This window comes from Entelurus aequoreus, linkage group LG14 (assembly GCF_033978785.1).
Source record: "Entelurus aequoreus isolate RoL-2023_Sb linkage group LG14, RoL_Eaeq_v1.1, whole genome shotgun sequence".
NCBI lineage: Eukaryota > Metazoa > Chordata > Actinopteri > Syngnathiformes > Syngnathidae > Entelurus > Entelurus aequoreus.
This window is the reverse complement of record NC_084744.1, coordinates 58,995,949-59,020,065: the sequence shown is the minus strand read 5'-3', so window position 1 is coordinate 59,020,065 and position 24,117 is coordinate 58,995,949. Positions and strand designations below refer to the sequence as shown.

At 39.3% G+C, this 24,117-nt stretch overlaps 1 protein-coding gene across 2 annotated transcripts in view; it reads left to right on the top strand.

Annotated features, from left to right (window-relative positions):
• The first annotated feature begins 3,934 nt into the window (after nucleotides 1–3,934).
• Nucleotides 3,935–24,117, top strand: part of LOC133665474 (protein arginine N-methyltransferase 5-like) — a 24,875-nt gene continuing 4,692 nt past the window's right edge. For both annotated transcript variants that reach the window (XM_062070778.1, XM_062070777.1), the window contains exons 1-12: nucleotides 3,935–4,081; nucleotides 4,261–4,379; nucleotides 7,102–7,187; nucleotides 7,259–7,393; nucleotides 7,474–7,586; nucleotides 8,327–8,376; nucleotides 8,469–8,632; nucleotides 11,611–11,772; nucleotides 11,846–11,923; nucleotides 12,009–12,067; nucleotides 14,659–14,781; nucleotides 21,128–21,303. In XM_062070778.1, coding sequence (XP_061926762.1) covers nucleotides 3,984–4,081; nucleotides 4,261–4,379; nucleotides 7,102–7,187; nucleotides 7,259–7,393; nucleotides 7,474–7,586; nucleotides 8,327–8,376; nucleotides 8,469–8,632; nucleotides 11,611–11,772; nucleotides 11,846–11,923; nucleotides 12,009–12,067; nucleotides 14,659–14,781; nucleotides 21,128–21,303 — 1,363 coding nt within the window. In that variant the 5' untranslated portion in view covers nucleotides 3,935–3,983. The remainder of the gene's footprint in view (nucleotides 4,082–4,260; nucleotides 4,380–7,101; nucleotides 7,188–7,258; nucleotides 7,394–7,473; nucleotides 7,587–8,326; nucleotides 8,377–8,468; nucleotides 8,633–11,610; nucleotides 11,773–11,845; nucleotides 11,924–12,008; nucleotides 12,068–14,658; nucleotides 14,782–21,127; nucleotides 21,304–24,117) is intronic.

The following is a 24,117-nucleotide window of genomic DNA, read 5'->3' as shown; positions in this document are numbered from 1 at the left end:
ATATATATATATATATATATATATATATATATATATATATAATGTTCCTGGGATTAAAGACCTTTTCTCCTCCAAACATATTGCTGGGTATTGTGGCCAAACAGCTCCATTTTTGTTCCATCTGACCACTGAAATTTCCTCCAGAAGGTCTTATCTTTGTCCATGTGATGTCATATGAAACAAAAATTGAGCTGTTTGGCCACAAAAAAATAAGAGTTGTAGAAATTATTGGAAACTCAAGACAGCCATGACATGATGTTCTTTACAAGTGTATGTAAACGTTTGATCGCGACTGTATGTATCAATATATCTACTGTATGTTTGTGCCAAAGTAAAGTGTGTAAAGGAGTATTGATAATATATCAATCAATCAATCAATCAATGTTTATTTATATAGCCCTAAATCACAAGTGTCTCAAAGGGCTGTACAAGCCACAACGACATCCTCGGTGTCGAGTGGGTCTGACATAATATTGTGAAAGTCCAACACATCAGCGAAAGTCCAGTCCATGGTGGGGCCAGCGGGAACCATCCCGAGCGGAGACGGGTCAGCAGCGTAGAGATGTCCCCATCCGATGGCAGGCTAGCGGTCCACCCCGGAGCAGAGTAGAAAAGAAAAGAAAAGAAACGGCAGATCAACTGGTCTAAAAAGGGAGTCTAAGACCAGTGCATTAATATTTGTATATAAAAATAATAATTACAAGAAGAGTAAATGTGAAAGCAGGACCTGACACCCCCCCCCCCCCCCCCCAGGCACCTTTTCTTTGAACTGTTTTGTAATCAAAGGTGACGGCTGTTTACGACCCCCGTCCCTTTAGAAACAGCTGTTGCCATGCAATCAGGGAAAGTCCAAATAAAAGAGGAGGCGTACAATCTTCCGTCAGAGTGGGGTGGAACGCTGTACAGAGAGTACAGCCCAGACGTTTCTCCACAATTGAGCTAAATTGAATTATGTCTCTGTTTAATTCCTTGCTTCTTGTTTTGTTTAATCGATGTCATCAGTGTTTGAACCTGACAGTAAATAAGTGTCGTTTCCTCCCATTTAAAAAAATCCAACCTTTATATGGCATTTTAATTTTGCATGTGTTTTCATTGTAAAGTATTTGTTTCTATTTTTGTACTTTACTGTAATGTTGTTAGGATTATTTCCTATTTATTTTGCTTTTTTTTAACATGCCCAAAAAACTTCGACTACCATATAACAACACAGAGTTGCCTATATGTCCCAAGTCTAAGTCTATAGGCCAGTCCAGCACCACAGGGGACAGTGAGAATATTAGGGGGACATTTGGCATTATATACTTATCAGTGGCAGAGCAGGAAGAGGCTAGGAATATCAATGTCATCAAAGCACCCCGTCATTCATCAGGGTTGTCGATCCACGAGACAGCGGATGTATGCCAAATGATGGTGAGATCTTGAGAAAGGTGGTCATTGACGATTAAAAACTCAATAAAATTCCCTTTGATTTCCAGGTTAATTTCATCTCCATCCAAGGTTGAAGCGGATAAATCAAGTGATGTTGCATCCTTCAAAGTAAGGAATACTCCTCAGAAGAAAAAAAAATATCCCAGTGAGATGCTGCAATCCGTTATTTAGGACAACCAATTTCACTCGTGCAGTTCCTGCTTCAGACAAAGTTTTTGCAACTCCAACAAACTCACCCTTTTTATAGCACTCCCAAATGTGACAGCTGGCAGGAGAGGAAAAAAAGTAGGGATTTCTCAGTTGACAAGCGTGAAACTGATATAACGGGACGCCTCTTTTTGCAAACCATCCTTTTTTTTTTTTTTTTTTTTGCAAAGCGTTACGCATTTATGTTCATTGCTTTCTGTTTGTTTTTAAAGTGAAGGTACAACATGTAGCGGCAGAGGCTACTTTCTTTTTTTTTTTTTTTTCTAAATACTGAACTCAGTCTGGAGAAAACGATAGTGTTGGAATTTGAGTCACCCCCATTCATTAATCATTATGCTGGAATATGGATCGTACATTAATGTAAAACTTGCACGAAATAAACAAACGTTTAATGAACGTGAGGTTTTATTAAAACACTGTATTAGGATTATCGTAAATCTGCAAGATGTGAAACTGATTTAGCCATTTTGACTCAGCCTTTCTGGACTGGCTTGTTTAAATTCGCATTTAGATAAAAAATGGCACCGTTTTTTGTTTTGTTTTTTTACATGTTTTTTAGCTGTTTTATGTTTTAGCTAATTATCAATCAAATCTTGGGGAATAATTAAGAGTACTAAAGCCCTTGAATTGATATCCTTGTTAAAAAACATTTAAAGTGTTAAGTGGCCCTTGGTTGTTTTTTTTTGTTTTTTTCATTTTTTTTTCATTTCATTTGTTTACACTATTATTACTCTATCTGTATTTACTTTTGTTTTCTTTCCTTTATGTTGAAAGTGCCTTGACTTTTGTGTGAATTATAAATGTATGTATGTTGTTCAATCAAAAAAATTAAATAAAAAAAAAACAATTATTAAAAAACTGGTACTTCCGGTTCCGGTTTGAGAATGTGAAAACACATTCGTATTGCTGATTGATTGATTGATTGGGACTTTTATTAGTAGGTTGCACAGTAAAGTACATATTCCGTACAATTGACCACTAAATGGTAACACCCGAATACGTTTTTCAACAAGTTGTTGCTGTCTTTCACTTTTTGTTGATATGTGCGTGGTCCTGATTGTGCCATGTGTAAAATAATTACCGTTTGGGCTCAAAATATATTTTAGCCAGAGCCGTAGTAATTATCCCAACTTTTACATTGAAAATAAAACTTCCGGTGTCTGCAAATGAAAACAAAGATGTGAAACTGATTTACATCCGGCGCCATTTTGACTCTGCTTTTCTCGACTGGCTTGTTTAAATTCGCATTTAGATCCAAAATGGCACCGTATTTTTTTTTACAGCGCAGTGTTGGCCATATGTTGCCAACCTGGCGATTTGTTTTTGTTTTAGATAATTATCAATCAAATCTTGGAGAATTGTTAAGATTACAAAAGCTTTTAAATTGATATCCTTGTTAAAAAACATTTAAAGTGATTTCGGTGGCCCTTTTTGTCTTTTTTTTTAAAACTATTATTACTCTATCTGTATTTCCTTTTCTTTTCTTTCCTTGATGTTGAAAGTGCCTTGACTTTTGTGTGAATTATAAATGTATGTGTGTTGTTCAATTATCTAAAAAAAAATTATAAAAATAAAAAGCTTTAAAACTGCTACTTTTGGTTCCGGTTTGAGAATCTGACAACACTTTCGTATTGGTCTGTCTTTTACTTTTTGTTGATATGTGCGTGGTCCTCGTTGTGCTACGTGTAAAATAATTACTATTTATTATTATTAAACTATTAAATACATTTTAGCCAGAGCCACAGGCACACTCGTGCCGTGGTAATTATCCCAACTTTTACATTGAAAATAAAACTTCCGGTGTCTGCAAATGAAAACAAAGACGTGAAACTGATTTACTCGACGCCATTTTGACTCTGCTTTTTCTCGACTGGCTTGTGTAAATTCGCATTTAGATCCAAAATGGCGCCATTTTTATTTTTACAACGCAGTGTTGGCCATATGTTGCCAACCTGGCGATTTGTTTTGTTTTTTTGTTTTAGCTATTTAGCGGTTTTACAGGCCACCTAAAATAAAATAAAAACATGTTAAAAGTGTCAAGCGATTTTTTTTTCTGGTCTGTTTTTTTTTTCTGGAGAAATTACGCATTTGCGTTTCCGGTCTCAGTCAAAAAGCCCTTGTTTAAAGAAACACTCACAGTGTAATAAATATATTTTTTATTCATTTCCATGTCAAAACTATCATTCTTCGCTTGTAAGAGTTAAATATATTTTCGATATTTCTCTTTTTTTAATTTCCTTCCCGTATGCAAATTAGTTTATACGTCATCGAGCATAAGCAACCAATAGCTGCTCTCCTTACTGAAGAGTGAGCACCGCTGTTTGTTAGCGGGACCTATCTGCCAAGTCATGGCGTCCGGCAGTACGGGCACCAGGGTGTCCTGTGGAAGAGATTTAAATTGCGTGCCGGAGGTCGCCGACACATTGGCAGCGGTCGCCAAACTCGGGTGAGAAAGAGCGTGCAAAACTGTCCAACTTTAGGAGGGGAACGTGGGAATGTGACGACGGAACACACGCTGCCTTGCTAAGCTAGCCGGCGAGCATCCAGCACGTGGCTTCGTTTTCGAACGATACAAATGTGCCGATTTGATATTTCATTTAAAAAAAAAGTTTTGCTTCTTGACAGGTTTGACTTCGTGTGCATGCCCCTCTTCCACCCGAGGTTCAGGAGGGAGTTTGAGCTGGATCCCGCTAAATCTCGACCCGGTGCCCATACACGGTCCGACCTGCTGCTGTGTGGACGAGGTCAGAACTTATGTCCCGTCCTTACATTTAGTCAGTGATATTGTATATATATATGTATGTTTCGTTTGTGTCTATACTATGCAAACGTCTTAGGGCAGGGGGGTCAAACTCATCTTAGATCGGGGGTACAGTAAAGCACCAGTTCCATTGGCAGCAAAACGGGCCCAGAGCGTAATACTACCACCACCATGCTTGTCGGCAGGTATGGTGTTCCTGGGATTAAAGGCCTCACCTTTTCTCTTCCAAACATATTGCTGGGAATTGTGGCCAAACATCTAAATTTTTATTTCATATGACCACAGAACTTTCCTCCAGAAGGTCTTATCTTTGTCCATGTGGTGTCAGATGAAACAAAACAAACTTTTCCTCCTCCTTCTGTTGACTATTTGTTTCATACGGTGTTGATGTGGAAATGGTTGCCTGGGCATTTTGTTGGTGTGGCACCGAACGGAGATGTTGACATGCGGAGTTTCAAGCACTCTTCATTCTCTAGCGGGTGACTTTTCAAATGATGCTACATATTAGCAGTAATGCTACTTTTTGTAGCAACGCTTTTGCCCCACACTTGACAAATTACATTTGTCCGTTCGACATCTTCCCGCTTGAAGCCAAACCACAGCCGGACGATGGAGCCCCTGCTGTTTTTCTTGGGAATTAATTCTTCCTTCATTTGTTACCAGATTCGCACCTTCTTTCTCTCGCATTACCACTCGCACCACAGCTAGTGTTACCCATGCCGCTACCTCTCTGCTCCGCGAGGGCGTATGTAAGAAGGTGCGCTTGTTTAAGTCTCTGTGAGAAGGAGAGACAAGAAAGAGTGAGAAGAGCCTGGGCAAATTAAGGCCACATGCGGCCCGTTGAGTTTTTCAATCTGGCCTGCCAGGCATTCCCAAATAATTTTTTTTTGATCTTTAAGATTGGAAGTGTAGCTGCCATTATGATGTGCAGTCATGTTTTCTAATGACCGTAAGTCTTCAACTATACAAAGTATTTCAATGGTTGGAATCTGCGCTTATGGACGATATACAAGTTACTATGGTAATCTAATTAGTTACCAGGGTTTCCCACACATTCATTTATTTGTGGCGGCCCGCCACGAAAAAATTACGTCCGCCACAAATTAAATTAAAAAAAACACTATCATTTTTATTTTTTTTATTTTTTTTGTCCTCTCAGGCAAATCATATAGTTGATGTAGATGCCCATATCGGCTGTTCAGATTTACTTTACAAAAGAGAAGTGTAGGATACTTCTCTTGTTGCCTTATTTGTATTTGACTTTATTAAATGTATTTATATTAGAAACACAACATGTGTATATAACAAAGGGTGCAAAGTCTGCAGGCAGTAGGAAACACATGGTTAAGTGTAGGGAGTAAAACTGATGGCAGTCTAAAGTTCAAGATTTTTGGAGCTCTTTGTTCAGTGGATCAGATGTTTGATGAAGCTCTGTGTTTCACTTTATGTTGCTGGTAAATAATATGGTTGTAGTAGTAGGCTAAAGTTAAATTATTTAGTATGCACTAATTAAAGGGGCAGAGCTTTGAGACATTTTAGCTTTTATATTTTTTATAAGATATATTTTTTGTAAGAACCACAATTAATAAATATATTTCAGTGAATAACTTATTGTTCAAATCTGTATATAAATATGTACATAAAGTGTTGTAATTATATTGTAAAATGAATGGATGGATGGACGTTTAAAACAAAACTGTTATTATTAATTAGTAAGTATACATTTTTTTTAGCCTTTTTAGAGAAAATCAAATCATTGTAGTAAATTATGCAAATTACTCGATGATGTCATGGTGTCCACGCCCATAGCCACGCCCCCACCGCCACAGGTATCTTGGCAGTTTATGGGAAACACTGGTTACTATGGTAATCTAATTAGTTACTATGGTCATCTACGTCACAGCAGCTCAGAAGAGGCACCAAGCAGTGTGGGCGGGAAGCGTTTCCACAGACGCGGAAGGAGATTTTCACAACAAAGTTCTAAAGCTTAGTGATATATAGAATAGAAAGTACTTTATTGATCCCTGGGGGAAATTCAGCAAATATCAGATTGTAGGTGGGTTTATTTTGTACCCTTCGCGTTCATATTTCACGGTTTGTCGCATTTTTGTTGCGTTTCACTTGATTGTAAAATATGTCGATCGAAAGGGGGTGTGACATTCATATTTTGTCAATATTCAGTGTTTTATCGTTCATAGAAACATTTAAAATTCCATTACGTTTTTTAAGGCGGTCTGTCATAACCTTTTTAGCATTCAATCAGACATTATTGTGAGGTTTTGTATTGGTGTTCCTAACAATAGATATACCGGCCCCCAGACACATTTTTTTTCTCTTAAATGTGGCCCCCGAGTGAAAATAATTGCCCAGGCCTGATGTAGTGTATTGCCCGCAGCTAAAAGCAACTGCGTGAGAACGTATACTCGAACATCACGATATAGTCATTTTCTATATCGCACAGAGACAAACCCGCGATATATCCAGTATATTGACATATCGCCCAGCCCTACTTCATTGTCACGTAAAATAATTTGTGAAAGAATGAAACGCAGCAGAGTCATGTCAAGATTTGCGCACGGGTCAATATTTGAGCGAGACCTTCCCGTATGGACGAGCCCTAAGACTGAGCATTTTTGTGTATGTAAATTAGAGCAAGTCATTCAAAGATAACAGCATGTCGTGTGTCTTATGTTCTCTTCTGTTAGACTGGAATACTCTTGTTGTTGGCAAGCAGTCACCATGGATCGACACGGATTCGGAAATCGAGACCGTACGCAGAAACTCTGAAGCAGTAAGTTGCAATGAGCTGGCAAAGATTGTTTTTTTATAATTAACCTCTATCTCTTATTTCATTCTCTCCAGGCTCTGGCACAGGAGCTCCACTTCTCTGCCTACTTGGGTGTGCCCGTCTTCATGATCCCTCTGAATGGACCTCATAAAGCCAACCTAGCACGTGTGTTGCTTAACCACATCCAGTCAGGACACCACACCACAAATGTGTGTAGAGAGTATCGGAAGAATCCATGACACTGGAAAAATGGCTGAACGTCCGCTACCCCCTTCTTTTTTTTCTGTAGTTTTGGATTCGAGTTCCACTTCTGGCTCCTGAAGACATGCGGGAGGATCTGATCGAGAACGAGCCCATCAAGTGTGATGATGAGACAACTGTGGATGAGAAGACTTGGAACTGGTTGGTTAAAAAGCCACTTCACCTTATGAACCTGCTATGTTTTCTTCTTCTAAACTTGGAATGGGACTTTATTGTCGTTGCACTTTAATAGTACAACCAAATTAGTTTTTAGTACAACCTGTCCAAGAACAGACATGCAGTAGACCGGACAGGAGGAATGATGGGTTGCAACAAGGGCGGAAAGATTGGGGGGGGGGGAGTCAAACTTGGGCGGTAGGAGGAAGAGAGAAAAAAATTTAAACTGCAGGGGGCTCAGTTTGAGACCAGTAAAAAAACTTGAGCAAAGCCTATATTGCAACGTTAAGACAAGGCATGGCGCAGGTTGCTCGAACCTGAGCTTCTCCTCGAGAAGATCTGAATGAAATGAGTTTATTTCGGTCATATAATCAACCATTTTGTGTAGAGATGTCCGATAATGGCTTTTTTGCCGATATTGTCCAACTCTTAATTACAGATTCCGAATATCAACCGATACGATATATATACAGTCGAGGAATTAACACATTATTATGCCTAATTTTGTTGTGATGCCCCGCTGGATGCATTAAACCAGTGGTTCTCAAATGGGGGTACGCGTACCCCTGGGGGTACTTGAAGGTATGCCAAGGGGTATGTGAGATTTTTTTTAAATATTCTAAAAATAGCAACAATTCAAAAATCCTTTATAAATATATTTATTGAATAAAACTTCAACAAAATAAAGAAATTCACTCATTTTGTTTTCTTGCCTGTACTTTTAGGTGGCACTCATTGAGAACGCTCTGTGACTACAACAAGAGGGTCTGTCTAGGTGAGAACATCCCACTATGATGCTACGGATTCATACACGAGAATTGAAATATATAACTTGCAAATCAACGCTTTCCAATTTTATTCCAAAAGCCATTGAAGTTGGAGCGGACATGCCTTCAGAAACTGTGATCGACAAATGGCTTGGGGAGCCAATCAAAGCAGCCGTTCTTCCCACCAGCATCTTCTTGACCAACAAGAAGGGCTTCCCGGTTTTGTCCAAAGCTCACCAGCGAATAATTGTCCGACTTTTTAAGGTAGGGACAATGGTACAAAAAAACTTGGAACAGATTCACTTTTAAACGGTGTATACCGTTTAAAACATTCAGTCTGCTTTTTGTTGACATAGTTGAGAGCCAAAGTGGTAATTTTTATGGAACTTTTTTTTTTTTTATGTAGACATGGGTTATAGCTTTTAAAAGATGCACACAGTGACTTCCTGTTTAGTGCTCAGTAGGGATGTAACGATTAAATTATTACTGAAAGCCACTACTACCGACCATGCAGTCTGATAGTTTATATATCAATGAGGAAATCTTAACATTGCAACACATGCCAATACGGCCGGGTTAACTTATAAAGTGCAATTTTAAATTTCCCGGCAAACTTCCGGCTCAAAACGTTTCGATATGATGACGTATGCGCGTGACGTCAACGGTTGAAGCGGAAGTATTCGGAGCCCATTGAATCCAATACAAAAAGCTCTGTTTTCATCTCAAAATTCCACAGTATTCTGGACATCTGTGTTGGTGAATCTTTTGCAATTTGTTTAATGAACAATGGAGACTGCAAAGAAGAAAGTTGTAGGTGGGATCGGTGTATTAGCGGCGGACTACAGCAACACAACCAGGAGGACTTTGAGGATAGCAGACGCGCTAGCCGAACGACCTCACCTTGACTTCCTCCGTCTCCGGGCCGCCAACCGCATCGGTGATCGGGTTAAGTCCTTCGTCGTACCGTCGATCGCTGGAACGCAGGTGAGCACGGGTCGTGATGAGCAGATGAGAGCTGGCGTAGGTGCAGAGCTAATGTTTTTAGCATAGCTCTGTCGAGGTTCCGTAGCTAAGTTAGCTTCAATGGCGTCGTTAGCAACAGCATTGCTAGGCTTCGCCAAGCTGGAAAGCATTAATTGTGTAGTTACATGTCCAGAGTTAGGTAGTATTGTTGATCTTCTGTCTATCCTTCCAGTCAGGGACTTATTTGTTCTAGTAAAGCCCGATGCTATCACGTTAGCTCAGTAGCTAAAGAGCTTCGCAGATGTATTGTCGTGGAGATAAAAAGTCACTGTGAATGTCCATTTCGCGTTCTCTGCTCTCATTTTCAAGAGGATATAGTATCCGAGGTGGTTTAAAATACAAATCCGTGATCCACAATAGAAAAAGGAGAGAGTGTGGAATCCAATGAGCCTTTGTACCTAAGTTACGGTCAGAGCGAAAAAAGATACGTTCTGCACTGCACGCTAGTCCTTCACTTTCACATTCCTCATCCACGAATCCTTCATCTTCGCTCAAATTAATGGGGTAATGGTCGCTTTCTCTGTCCGAATCTCTCTCGCTGCTGGTGTAAACAATGTGCAGATGTGAGCAGCCCTTCCTCCGGTGTCGTCACGCTACTTCCGGTAGGGGCAAGGCTTTTTTTTATCAGAGACCAAAAGTTGCGAACTTTATCGTTGTTGTTCTATACTAAATCCTTTCCGCAAAAATATGGCAATATCGCGAAATGATCAAGTATGACACATAGAATGGATCGGCTATCCCCGTTTAAATAAAAAAAAATTCATTTCAGTAAGCCTTTAATGATAACCGCGGTCAATTTAACGACTGTTAGTATTACCGTTTTGAATTAAAATGATTGAACCATTATTGATAGCTGCTCTTTGATCAACTCACCGACCGAAGCTCGCTAGCGAGCTTATCGTCATCATCGGCGGTCACTCGAACGAGTATTACAATCCTCCTGGTAGGGGTGTATCCCTTTATTGAGGATGCCTGTGTGTGACTTAGTTTAACGTGGGGAGACTGGTGCACAGACAGTCACCACACGATCATTGACAGAATCGGGTCAGGGTCCAGTGGCATGGAGTCCAAGACGACTGGGGACCCTTTTCTGCTGTAGCCTTCTTCCGCCATCTCAGCCGTTGTGGTAGTTCATACATCTACCGGCTTCCGCCTGCTCCGCCATTGAGGTCTTCACCGTATCCCTGGCTAGGAGGCAGTCAGGTACTAGGCCTTTGCCAAGAGCCACCTGGGGTACTAGTATTAAAGGGGTTAACCTAGTGCCCCAAGACCCCATAGAGGAGCCTCCACTGCCGGGTACACTTTAACGCTAATGTGAACATGAGACCCGTTAACATCTTTCCTTATTAAGAAATGACATACCACAAGCTAAACCTGTATAAACACACCACTATAATATACAATTGTGCACATTGAAACTACAAGCTGTTCTCAGAAAAGAGTGATCGATCTATACTCTGTTTGTTTTGGGGTTTTTGACAACTTTATTGAGACGTCTACAACAAAGTGAACTTGCATGACAGCCCATAAATCGGACGTGAAGCAAAGGGAATACTCAATTTGCCTTTATCAATAAAAAAAGTATATACAAATTAAAATGGGAAAAAAAAATAATTACATTTATTTATATTATCGAAAAATGGCTCTTAAGACTCCAGAACAATATTTAATGTTTCTTCTCCCAAGACAGTGAATTTTGTGTCAATTTACCATAGCTATTTATTTTTAAATAAAATTAAGATAAAAGACTTCAGTTTGTGTTTAAATAAATTGAGTGAATTCAACAATCTCGCCATAACCGTGATATAACATTTCATATCGTTACATCCCTAGTGCAAAGATTCTAGATTGTTGGCCACCAAACAGAAGGTTTGCACATGTACATAAGCTTTATTGTTAAGATATACAATACTGTTGGATAAGAGTATAAAACAGTACAAAAAAACAGAAGAATCTAAATACATAAAAATGAAGCAAAACGATATCAACAAACTGCCATTGGTTCAATAATCCTTCATCGCCCATTTTCTTCTGTCCATGGCTTTAGTCACATGAACGTGGTAACAGTGCAGGCTAAGGCTAGTTTCCATTCGGCTCACGTCAACAACCTATACAAACCACTTCCACTCTAGTCCAAGTTGACCGAGTTGCGCACTCCAGAGTTCTGTTTTGTGATTTAACACCGTAGTGGTTTTAATTCAAATGTTCATCTTTCACAGTTGGAGGCACAATTCATCTTTACAGGCACAAGTCGCCACACTGACAAGGACTTCCGTTCGTATCTGCAATACTTGGAATACATCAGTCAGAACCGGCCCGCACCGAATTCCTACGAGCTCTTCGCCAAAGGTTATGAAGACTACCTCCAGTCTCCGCTACAGGTACTGACTGACACACTCTGTTTGTCCTTATATCTATTATTCCTTTTTATTTCTTGTTTCATCTTCTTTTAAGCCCCTAATGGATAACCTGGAGTCGCAGACATACGAAGTGTTTGAGAAGGATCCTATTAAATATTCACAGTACCAACAGGTGTGTTCATTGATGCCACTAAAAGTCTGCTTTCCTCATGTTTTTCTGACACGTTTCCTAAAACTGTATTGTCTTGTGTCGACAGGCTGTGTATAAATGCCTGCTTGATCGAGTCCCAGAAGAACAGAAAGACACCAATGTTCAGTAAGTAAAGAGTTACTGAAAATGTTGACCACAATGGAGCCTACAGGGTGAACCGCAACCATTTTCTGTCTGGCCAATAATGACCTCCAGTTGGATTTCAACCCTTGTGTGGTGTTCGGGTCTGAGACTCATTGACTTTGGCTCATTTTCTGTGAAGAACATATATCAGAATACATATTTAATGACCACACACTATACACCCCTCTACACATTTCTATTACATATAAGATGTCCGGGGCTAATGGAAGTGTGGAAATTGATGTTCTGTGTAACACACACACACAGCAGGTCTAGACAGGAGGAGGACAGAGTGTAGGTACACAGAACATCAGAGGGTCAAATGTGCGAGAAAATGAGAGCAGACAGTGTTGACAAACAATGTTGCAACCTTGTGTGCAAACCGCAGGTGCAGAAACACAAAATACTTTTATGTTAAAATACTGAACAGATGTTTATTGGGATAAGGTAAACATCTGTTCAGTATTTTAACATAAAAGTGTTTGATTGTGAGGCATTAAAAGCCACACAATGCAACGGGTCCATCAGACCCACAAACGCTGGCTGAGTAACAACAATATGAACATTACACAAGGGTTAAAACCTCTTTTTCCATAATCTCATATGAAACTGGATTAGTCTGTTCCAGAATCAAACTGTAGTAAAAACAAAAATTGATTTTTGAATGAATCGCCATTCTTATTTGTAACGATTCTTAATGGTAATCGAACATGGTTTGTCGTGATCACAATATGCAGGCGACAGCGTGCAGGTAAAAAGGTACCTATTGCTTAAACCAAAAATAAACAAAAGGCGAGTGCCGCTAAGAAAAGGCATCGAAGCTTAGGGAAGGCTATGCAAAACGAAACTCAAACTGAACTGGTTGCAAAGTAAACAAAAACAGAATGCTGGACGACAGCAAAGACACACAGCATGTGGAGCAGACAGCGTCCACAAAGTACATCCGAACATGACACGACAACAATGTCCCCGCAAAAAAGGATAGCAACAACTTAAATAGTCTTGATTGCTAAAAAAAAAAAAAAAACAGGTGCGGGGAATAACGCTCAAGGAAGACATGAAACTTCTACAGGAATATACCAACAAAACAGGAAAAGCCACCAAAAATAGGAGCGCAAGACAAGAACTAAAACACTACACACGGGAAGACAGCAAAAAACTCCAAATAAGTCAGGGCGTGATGTGACAGGTGGTGACAGTACATCTACTTTGAGACAAGAGCTATAGTCATGCATGTTTGGTTATGATTTGAATTCTTATCCAAAACTTGCGAGAACAACTTTTTATTGTCAATATCAGCCGCTGAGTTTCATTTTTTAATGTTTTCTGCTGGTGGTGTGCCTTAGCTCAAAAAAGGTTGAAAACTAGAGATGTCCGATAATATCGGCAGTCCGATATTATCGGCCGATAAATGCTTTAAAATGTAATATCGGAAATTATCGGTATCTGTTTCAAAAAGTAAAATTTATGACTTTTTAAAACGCCGCTGTGTACACGGACGTAGGGAGAAGTACAGAGCGCCAATAAACCTTAAAGGCACTGCCTTTGCGTGCCCGGCCCAGTCACATGATATCTACGGCTTTTCACACACACAAGTGAATGCAAGGCATACTTGGTCAACAGCCATACAGGTCACACTGAGGGTGGCCGTATAAACAACTTTAACACTGTTACAAATATGCGCCACACTGTGAACCTACACCAAACAAGAATGACAAACACATTTCGGGAGAACACCCGCACCGTAACACAACATAAACACAACAGAACAAATACCCAGAACCCCTTGCAGCACTAACTCTTCCGGGACGCTACAATATACACCCCGTTACCCCTTACCCCCCAACCCCGCCCACCTCATGCTCTCTCAGGGAGAGCATGTCCCAAATTCCAAGCTGCTGTTTTGAGGCATGTTAAAAAAAAGAATGCACTTTGTGACTTCAATAATAAATATGGCAGTGCCATGTTGGCATTTTTTTTCCATAACTTGAGTGGATTTATTTTGGAAAACCTTGTTACATTGTTTAATGCATCCAGCGGGGAATCACAACAAAATTAGGCATAATAATGTGTTCATTCCATGACTGTATATATCGGTATCGCTTGATATCGGAATCATTAATTAAGAGTTTGACAATATCGTCAAAAAAGCCATTATCGGACATCTCCTATTGGTTATGATTTGAATTTTTATCCAACACTTGCGAGAACAACTTTTTATTGTCAATATCAGCTGCTGAGTTTCATTTTTTTATGTTTTCTGCTGGTGGTGTGCCTCTGCATTTTATCAATGAAAAAAATGTGCCTTGGCTCAAAAAAGGTTGAAAAACACTGGAAAAGTTGAATCATTTTGAAACAAACATGGCTCAAAGGCGGCCCCCAGACCTCCGTCTTATTTTCAGTCTTTTTCATGAAGTTCAAATGACATGCCTGACCGTATGATCATACATGGCCACTGCTGCACCTGCAAGTACTAAAGCAAACTGCTGTGTGAAAGTCACCATAACGGATGTAGTTGTAACTCACATGGCCCGTGCCTTCTTGAAGAATAGTGTTGTGTTATCTGCTGGCAGAGTACTGATGGTGTTGGGGGCAGGCAGGGGTCCCCTGGTCAATGCCTCGCTGCGTGCTGCCAAGCAGGCGGACAGAAAGCTGAAAGTGTACGCTGTGGAGAAGAACCCCAATGCTGTTATCACGTGAGTGGCCTTCTAATCATTCTCGTTCCCAGCTGTAAAACACTGTTGCATTTTTTTTGTGACTCGTAAACTAGTCTCTCCTGGATTTCGCAGGCTTTTTTTTGCGATTGTTGTTACGGCCTAAAATGCCTAAAAAAAAAATTTTAAACATTAAATTAACTTGCAAATTTAGCGATTTTTGTTGTTGTTGTTAAATTTGTTTGCTCCTTGTAACTTTAACCTCAAAAAGCACAGGATTGCAACACAAATTGTAAACACGTTTTACTCGTTTTATACCACACTTTTTAAAGTAGACCGTAGATTGCAGCAAAAGCACATATCTGGGGCCGTACTTATCAAGCTTCTTAGAGTGCCATTTTACACTTAAGTCCTGAGAGTTTGCGAAATTTAGTCCTACTCTCAAACTTAAGAATAAAAGCTTTTTATCAACGTTCTTAAGACTAAGAATCACTCCTACTCTCCACGATATTTAAGAGACCTTCAGAGGTGTCTTAAGTGGTTAGGAGTTGCCAGCAGGGGATGGCACTGAGGCGAGAGAGACGTGCGCGAACGTTCAAGGAACGGAACAATGTTTTTTTGTTTTTTTTTGATGACGAGCAGCTGATCAAACGGTATCGTTTAGACAGAGCGGATATTATTTTTGTCACAGATTTAATACTTTTCGATTCTTTGTTGATTTCTGCATGTGGCTGCAGTGGGCTAGTATATATAGAGCCACCCACACCAGTTTCAAATTAGTTGCCTAATTAATGAATTGGAAAGAAAATGTTATGACAGTAGCGTATGTGTGTGGCCGTGAGGTGAGTGACGTCAGTGAGTGTGTGGGCGATAGAAGAGAGGGAGCGGTAGCGTGAGTGCCGGCGGGGACTAGTTTGTTTTGTATTATTTTGTAGTTTATTGTCAAAATATACACTCCCATTGTCCACTTAAATATTTCCAAGATATTTCTTTATTCTTAGACAACGGATTCCCTTCCGTGATTGGTCATTTCTATGGACACATTTCTATAGACACAGAAATGACGTCACCTAAAATTCCGTCGTAATTCAGCTCTGAGTGTGACACTTAAGATTCAGTCCTACACTTCGCTGAAAGTGTGAGTAAGACGCTTGATAACTAACTTTTAAGTGCAGCTTTCAGCGAATAATTTATTTACTCTTAAGTCAACTCTTAGCAGACTTCTTAGGAGCAATTCTAAGAAGCTTGATAAGTACGGCCCCTGGAGTTCATTGTCAAATTACTCTGTTTTGTTTATAAATAACAGCAATATTTATAATTACAGAAACATTTTGGTGGCATGTTGACTTCACTTTTGACTAGGGATGATACTCGAAACCGGTTGTTCGATAAGAAAAGAACCGAGTCCTCTGACTCTAATCCCTTTTTGAGAACCGGTACCCGTTATCGAGACCACTATAGTAAAGAAAAAGAGTTGGTTCTTTATTCGAATCCCTGGGAACGAAACGAGTCCCGACCAGAAATGCCCCGTGAGACATCACAAGAAATGACGTCACGTAGCTCAGTCATTAGGCGCAGATAGCGAAAGCAGGAAAAACAATGGACCGGAAAAAGCACTCCAAGGTGTAATAAAGTTCAAAACAAAAAGGTATAATCCAATGAATAACTTTACTGAGAGATTTGAGCAGGGTACAAACACATGACCAACACTTTTACCACCAACCGGAAACATAGCAACCAGGCTAGCAACGCACCTCCTTTACGGCAGCTGTCGCAACGTTCTTAAAGCAACCGCAGCACATACATATATGACATCTCCCTTTTTTAACTTTCGTTTTTCTTTCCTTGTAAACAAAACAAAATCACACTGTAGATGTGTTGTCTGTCTAATTATAAATAATGCAGACGAGGCGTGTTGCCTGAGTTCTTGACGTTTACTTTCACAGCGTGCTCATGACCTCATTCTTAGCTGCCGGGTGGCGACATGCAACAACACTTTTCGGGGCTACCGCGCATGCTCGTCACTCCCGTTGCATGCTGGGTAGTGTAGTTGTTATATTCCCTGGCTCATAACATCACATCTTTCCCCCTATAAAGAAACAATGTTAACTCAATAAAATGTATTTCTTTTTTTAGCTTTAACTTTTCATTTTTTTAGCATTGTAACCACATTTGCAAACAACGTTTCTCTTCATAGAATTGTCTTTCAATAAAGAAATAAAGTGCAAAAATGTCAAAGCATCATAACAAACAGTTATGTCAAATAGCAGCAGAAGTGCACTTTTTGGAGAGCTGTATTATTTTCAGTTTTGTGCCCAAGGGACTGATTTTATTTAACACTATATTATTATTTATACACCTATAGTGATCACAGAGACAGCTTGTTTTTGTGTTACTGTATATATTTGTTTTTCTGAAAAATCCCACTTAATATACTTTGGGTAACAACAGTCAATATTTATTTTTTTTATTTTATTTTTTTAGGGGGGTAACAGTCAATATTTATTTATTTCTTATATTTTCTTATATAATAAAAGTGAGCTTTTGTTAAACCAAATATTGTGGGTTTTTTTCCATATACAACAACCTATCTGGACTCGATAAGAGAATCGATAAGGAATCGGTTCGATTAGAGGATTCGATAATAATAATCGACAATTTCTTATCAAACATCATTCCTACTCTTGACAAGGACAAACATTAATTTATGTTGCAACACTTCTACCACCGCACATTAGGACCATTTGCGAACGGTTGAGAGCGATCTATAGAGGGAATTTTTGTTTATTTGGAACATGCATGCATACAACATACATCACAATTTCCAGTTTCTCTATTCAACATGTTCAAAAAGGAGTAGGAAGAAGCAGAGCTTATTTAATCCTACCGCTTTTCCTTTACATAGCAGTTGCTAAAACTTTTGTTCACTTCCTGTTATCAATTTATTCACAATACATTCCATAACTAATACCGTTAAAAATAATTAGTGAAGTAAGTTATATTTCATATGGTGAGAGAAAGAAGATTATCTCGAAAATGAATGGATGGATGGACTAAATTCAGAATGTTTATCATGGTTCTTCTTCTTTGTACTTTGTAAACACTTTAAGTTTGAAGTGGATCATATTAGTACATTGTTTGATTTATTTGCCTTATCCATTCCATCATTTAATTCCACATACTGATATACTGAAGGTCTTTAGTGTTGTACGTGCGTACAAATGTTTTAAATTGCATTTTTCTTTAAGATTATAGTTCTCCTTTTGGTAAGAGAGATGATTACAGATCACGTAAAAGCTCTCTTTGCTCGGTCAGTTTTGTTGATGAGAACCTGTTAAGTGCCTTACCCTGGATAAATAAAGGTTAAATAAATATGTTACCCTTAAGGCTTGGCGCGGGAGACTAATGAAGTCTGGGCTCTGCAGTAGGAAGTCAATTGTGCCGTTTGAGTAATAGAGTTGATAAAGTAGAGGGTTGTACGGTATACCGGTACTAGTATAGTATCGCGGTACTAATGAATCAATAACAGTACTATACTCTGTTTGAAAAGTACCGGTTCGCCATATATATTTTTTTACAGGCATGATGGCACGTCGTCGTCACATTGGTGGTTTACGAGCAGAGGAGCATGTTTGGCATTGCGCACACACAGAGTACTTACAAGCAGACACAGTGTGTAGACAGAAAAGGGAGAACGGACGCATTTTGACTTAAAAATTAACGATAAAGGTGAAGTTAAGCACTGAAACACCCTCATCCGCAATCGGCACTGTGTTAGCTTCGTCTAAATCACTAATCCTTGCCTCCATGGCGACAAATAAAGTACATTTCTTACAAGTATCATTATCACTGCAGGACGAGGAATAGCTAAAATGTTACACTACACATTAGGAGGATACAATAGCTCACCGGCGTCACCGCTAACAAAAGCTAGCACTCCTGAATGTAAACAAACGCCATGGGTGGATCTACACCTGACATCCACTGTAATGATACCAAGTACAAGAGCGTATCTAGTCGATACTATTAGGATTACATCGATATTTTTTATCGTCAAATCTTTTCTTTTCTTTATTTAATTCATATTATATTCATGAACTCAGGAAATACGTCCCTGGACACATTAGAACTTAAATTATGACCAATGTATGATCCTGTAACTACTTGGTATCGGATCGATACCTTAATTTGTGGTATCCTCCAAAACTAATGTAAAGTATCAAAGAAGAGAAGAATAAGTGATTTTTACATTTTAACAGAAGTGTAGATAGAACATGTTACCAGACAAAGTAAGCAGATATTAACAGTAAATGAACAAGTAGATTCGTAATCAATTTTTACAGCTTGTCCTTTATAATGTAGACAAAAAAATAGGTAGATAAATGACACAATATGTTACTGCATAGACTAATTAGGAGCCTTTGTTTGTTTACTTACTACTAAAAGACAAGTTGTCTAGTATGTTCACTATTTTATTTAAGGACTAAATTGCAATAATAAACATATGTTTCATGTACACTAAGATTTTTTTGTTAAAATAAATCCAATAATGCAATTTTTTTGTGGTCCCCTTTATGTAGAAAAGTATCAAAAATCATTTTGGTACCGGTACCAAAATATTGGTATATTATGATGCAGTGTATGATTACATGTTGCTGTTCTTGCTTCAAATACACAAGAAAGCAACATAAATTCTGATTAGACCGTTGACCTGCGTGCTTGAGGTCAGCTCGGAGACATTTGATTGACAAAAATGATGCTAATTGGCCAAATATATTGCAAGGCAGTGCATGACAAGCGGGGATTTGTTGGTTTTGCTCGAAATCCTGGAGAATCCTGCAGGATGCTGGTAAACCAGTTGGTACTAAAGGCCTACTGAAATGAAATTTATTTTATTTAAACGGGGATAGCAGATCTATTCTATGTGTCATACTCGATCATTTTGCGATATTGCCATATTTTTGCTGAAAGGATTTAGGAGAGAACGACGATAAAGATCGCAACTTTTGGTATCTGACAAAAAAAAGCCTTGCCCCTACCGGAAGTAGCGTGACGTAGTCAGTTCAACATTTCAGCAAAGTTCCCTATTGTTTACAGTGATGGCGGCCAGAAGTGAGAGCGATTCAGACCGAGAAAGCGACGATTTCCCCAATAATTTGAGCGAGGATGAAAGATTTGTGGATGAGGAAAGTGCAAGTGAAGGACTAGTGGGGAGTGGAAGCTATTCAGATAGGGAAGATGCTGTGAGAGCCGGGTGGGACCTGATATTCAGCTGGGAATGACTACAACAGTAAATAAACACAAGACATTTATATACTCTATTAGCCACAACACAACCAGCCCAAAGGACCGTTCACCTAACCCAAGGTTCATAAAGCTTATATATTTACCCAAAGTTATGTACATGACACGCACGTACGGGCAAGCAATCAAATGTTTGGAAGCGCGCGGGTGGGACCTGATATTCAGCTGGGAATGACTACAACAGTAAATAAACACAGGACATATATATACTCTATTAGCCACAACACAACCAGGCTTATATTTAATATGCCACAAATTAATCCCGCATAAAAACACCTAGGTGTTTGTTATGCTAGCTCCTAGCTCCCGTCCATATAACCCGCCAATACAATTCAAACACCTGCACAACACACACACTCACTCAGCCCAAAGGACCGTTCACCTAACCCAAGGTTCATAAAGCTTATATATTTACCCAAAGTTACGTACGTGACACGCACGTACGGGCAAGCGATCAAATGTTTGGAAGCGCAGCTGCGTACTCACGGTACCGCGTCTGCGTCTGTGTATCCAAATCAAAGTAATCCTGGTAAGGGTCTGTGTTGTCCCAGTTCTCTACAGGCGTCTGTGTATCGAAGTCAAAGTCCTCCTGGTAAGAGTCTCTGTTGTCCGAGTTCTTCGATCTTGACTGCATCTTTCGGGAATGTAAACAAGGAAACACCGGCTGTGTTGTGTTGCTGACTTCCCTCGCAAAATACTCCGCTTCGCACCGACAACTTTCTTCTTTGCTTGCTCAGCTTCTTTCTCCATAATGCAATGAACAAATTGCAACAGATTCACCAACACAGATGTCCAGAATACATCCAGAATGAGATGAAAACAGAGCTATTTTGTATTGGCTTCAATGGGGGATCCATACCTCTGTTTCACTGGCTACGTCACGCGCATACGTCATCCTCCAAAGGAGTTTTCAACCGGAACTTTAGCAGGAAATTTAAAATGTCACTTTATAAGTTAACCCGGCCGTATTGGCATGTGTTGCAATGTTAAGATTTCATCATTGATATATAAACTATCAGACTGCGTGGTCGGTAGTAGTGGCTTTCAGTAGGCCTTTAATGGTGCTATGCTGACATTTCCACAGGCTAGAAAACTGGCGCTTTGAGGAGTGGGGCGATCAGGTGTCCGTGGTGTCGTCCGACATGCGCAATTGGGTGGCTCCCGAGAAGGCGGACATCATTGTCAGCGAGCTGCTGGGATCCTTTGGTGACAATGAACTGTCACCAGAGTGCTTGGATGGAGCGCAGCACTTTCTCAAAGGTGATTTCTTGCCGTTTCCTCTCGTCTTGCCGAATTTCATACAAATGTACAATTGCATCAGAATGAATAGTTGCATGAAAACATAATTTATTAGTTATTAATGCGTTTTTTATTGACCCTGCCAGAGGTATTTGTTTACTATGTGCTCTAATTGTGGTCATTTTATGAGTCAATTTAGTGATTAGTGTGAGATTAGCACATGAGATTTTTTAACATTGTTAAAATGTATATATTTTTTAAATTTTTTATTTTTTTGTCCTTTCCAGCTTCTCAGGCACATCATATAGTTGATGTAGATGCCCATATCGGCTGATTTACTTTACAAAAGAGAAGTGTAGGATACTTCTCTTGTTGCCTTATTTATATTTAACTTTATTAAATGTATTTATATTATCATTGGGTGCAGCCGGGCCGGAGCAAGAGGGGATAGAAAGAGAAAAAAAGGAAGACAGAGGGGGGAATTGTGGGGACAAGAGTGGGATTAGACAGAGAGACAAAAACAACAGCAAACACAACAACAATAACAACAACAACAATAGAGCAACATCAGCAAATACGACATGTACAAATATGATGGTAAAAGTGATAGCAAATAAGCAGTTAGCGAAATAAAAAATAATACAGAAATGACAATGAGCATTATTACACTACAAATGGAGCAATACAAATAACGCTATTGATAATGAACAGTACCAATAATTTACCTCTATCAATAATACAATTGTTCAAATGCAACAATACATATACGTAATGATAACTAGAGATACGAAAGAATGCAGAAAAATGGAGGGGAAGAAAGAAAAGCAACCTATATTAACCTTGTAGATTGTTATAGTAACAATAGGTTAAGCTTTGTCAGTGTGCCATGTGTTGTACCCAGTTTACCCTAGGGCAACAACGTTAATATATGTATATTCTAAAACCTTCATTCTAGCCTGATTTAGCCATTCCTTTACCACTTTTGACGTGTGTTTGGGGTCATTGTCCTGTTGGAACACCCAACTGCGCCCAAGACCCAACCTCCGGGCTGATGATTTTAGCTTGTCCTGAAGAATTTGGAGGCAATCCTCCTTTTTCATTGTCCCATTTACTCTCTGTAAAAGTAGTAAAGGAATGGCTAAATCCGGCTAGGATGAAGGTTTTAGAAAGGCCTTCTCAAAGTCCTGACTTAAACGTGTGGACAATGCTGAAGAAACAAGTCCATGTCAGAAAACCAACACATTTAGCTGAACTGCACCAATTCAAGCAGAAGCTTGTGGATGGCTACCAAAAGCGCCTTATTGCAGTGAAACTTGCCAAGGGACATGTAAGCAAATATTAACATTGCTGTATGTATACTTTTGACCAAGTCACATTTTCAGTAGACCCATAATAAATTCATAAAAGAAATGTTAGAATAATTGTTTCTAAATTATCACAAAAGGGGGAGGGGGGGGGAGCAAGATGATGGTGTTTCTGTTTTCTGTCATGTATGGTAATCAACAAAAAGATATACCCAAGGACTTCAAAACGGAGAGATGGCAGGATCTGCCCAATTTCCAGACGAACTCTTTTTGAACTATTTTATGGACCTCTTTTTGGACTATTTTACGAACCCTTTTTGAACTGACCTTTTCTGTGAATTGTTTACAACCTTTGTCCTTTGGAAACAGCGGTGGTCAAAAATTCAAGCAGAAGCTTGTGGATGGCTACTCTGCTATAGAGAATAACTCATCTCTCTTCCTATTGCGCACTCTTTACATACATTGCCTTTTGAAATGCTCGAGCTTTTCAAAGAAATCTAAGAGACAGTTTTGTTTGACCACTTGATTAGAAAATTTCCAATACAATAGTTTAAATAAGGATTTTTTTGTATTATTTCAGGCAAAATGATGCACTCTTAAAGTTATTTGTTGTAAGTTGATCTATGTCTTAAAGGCCTACTGAAACCCACTACTACCGACCACGCAGTCTGATAGTTTATATATCAATGATGAAATCTTAACATTATAACACATGCCAATACGGCCGGGTTAACTTATAAAGTGACATTTTAAATTTGCCGCTAAACTTCCGGTTCGAAACGCCTCTGAGGATGACGTATGCGCGTGACGTAGCCCGACGAACACGGGTATGCCTTCCACATTGAAGCCGATACGAAAACGCTCTGTTTTCATTTCATAATTCCACAGTATTCTGGACATCTGTGTTCGTGAATCTGTTTCAATCATGTTCATTGCATTATGGAGAAGGAAGCCAAGCAAGCAAAGAAGAAAGTTGTCGGTGCGAAATGGACGTATTTTTCGAACGTAGTCAGCCACAACAGTACACAGCCGGCGCTTCTTTGTTTACATTCCCGAAAGATGCAGTCAAGATGGAAGAACTCGGATAACAGAGACTCTAACCAGGAGGACTTTTGATTTGGATACACAGACGCCTGTAGAGAACTGGGACAACACAGACTCTTACCAGGATTACTTTGATTTGGATGACAAAGACGCAGACGTGCTACTGTGAGTATGCAGCTTTGGCTTTTTTTTGCGTATGTACGTAACTTTTTTAAAATATATAAGCTTTATGAACCTTGGGTTAGGTGAACGGTCTTTTGGGCTGAGTGATTGTGTGTGTTGATCATGTGTTTGAATTGTATTGGCGTGTTCTATGGAGCTAGGAGCTAGCAGAGGAGCTAGGAGCTAGCATAACACGTACCGTACCGTAAGTGCGCGTCACGTACGTAACTTTTTAAAAATATATAAGCTTTATGAACCTTGGGTTAGGTGAACGGTCTTTTGGGCTGAGTGATTGTGTGTGTTGATCGGGTGTTTGAATTGTATT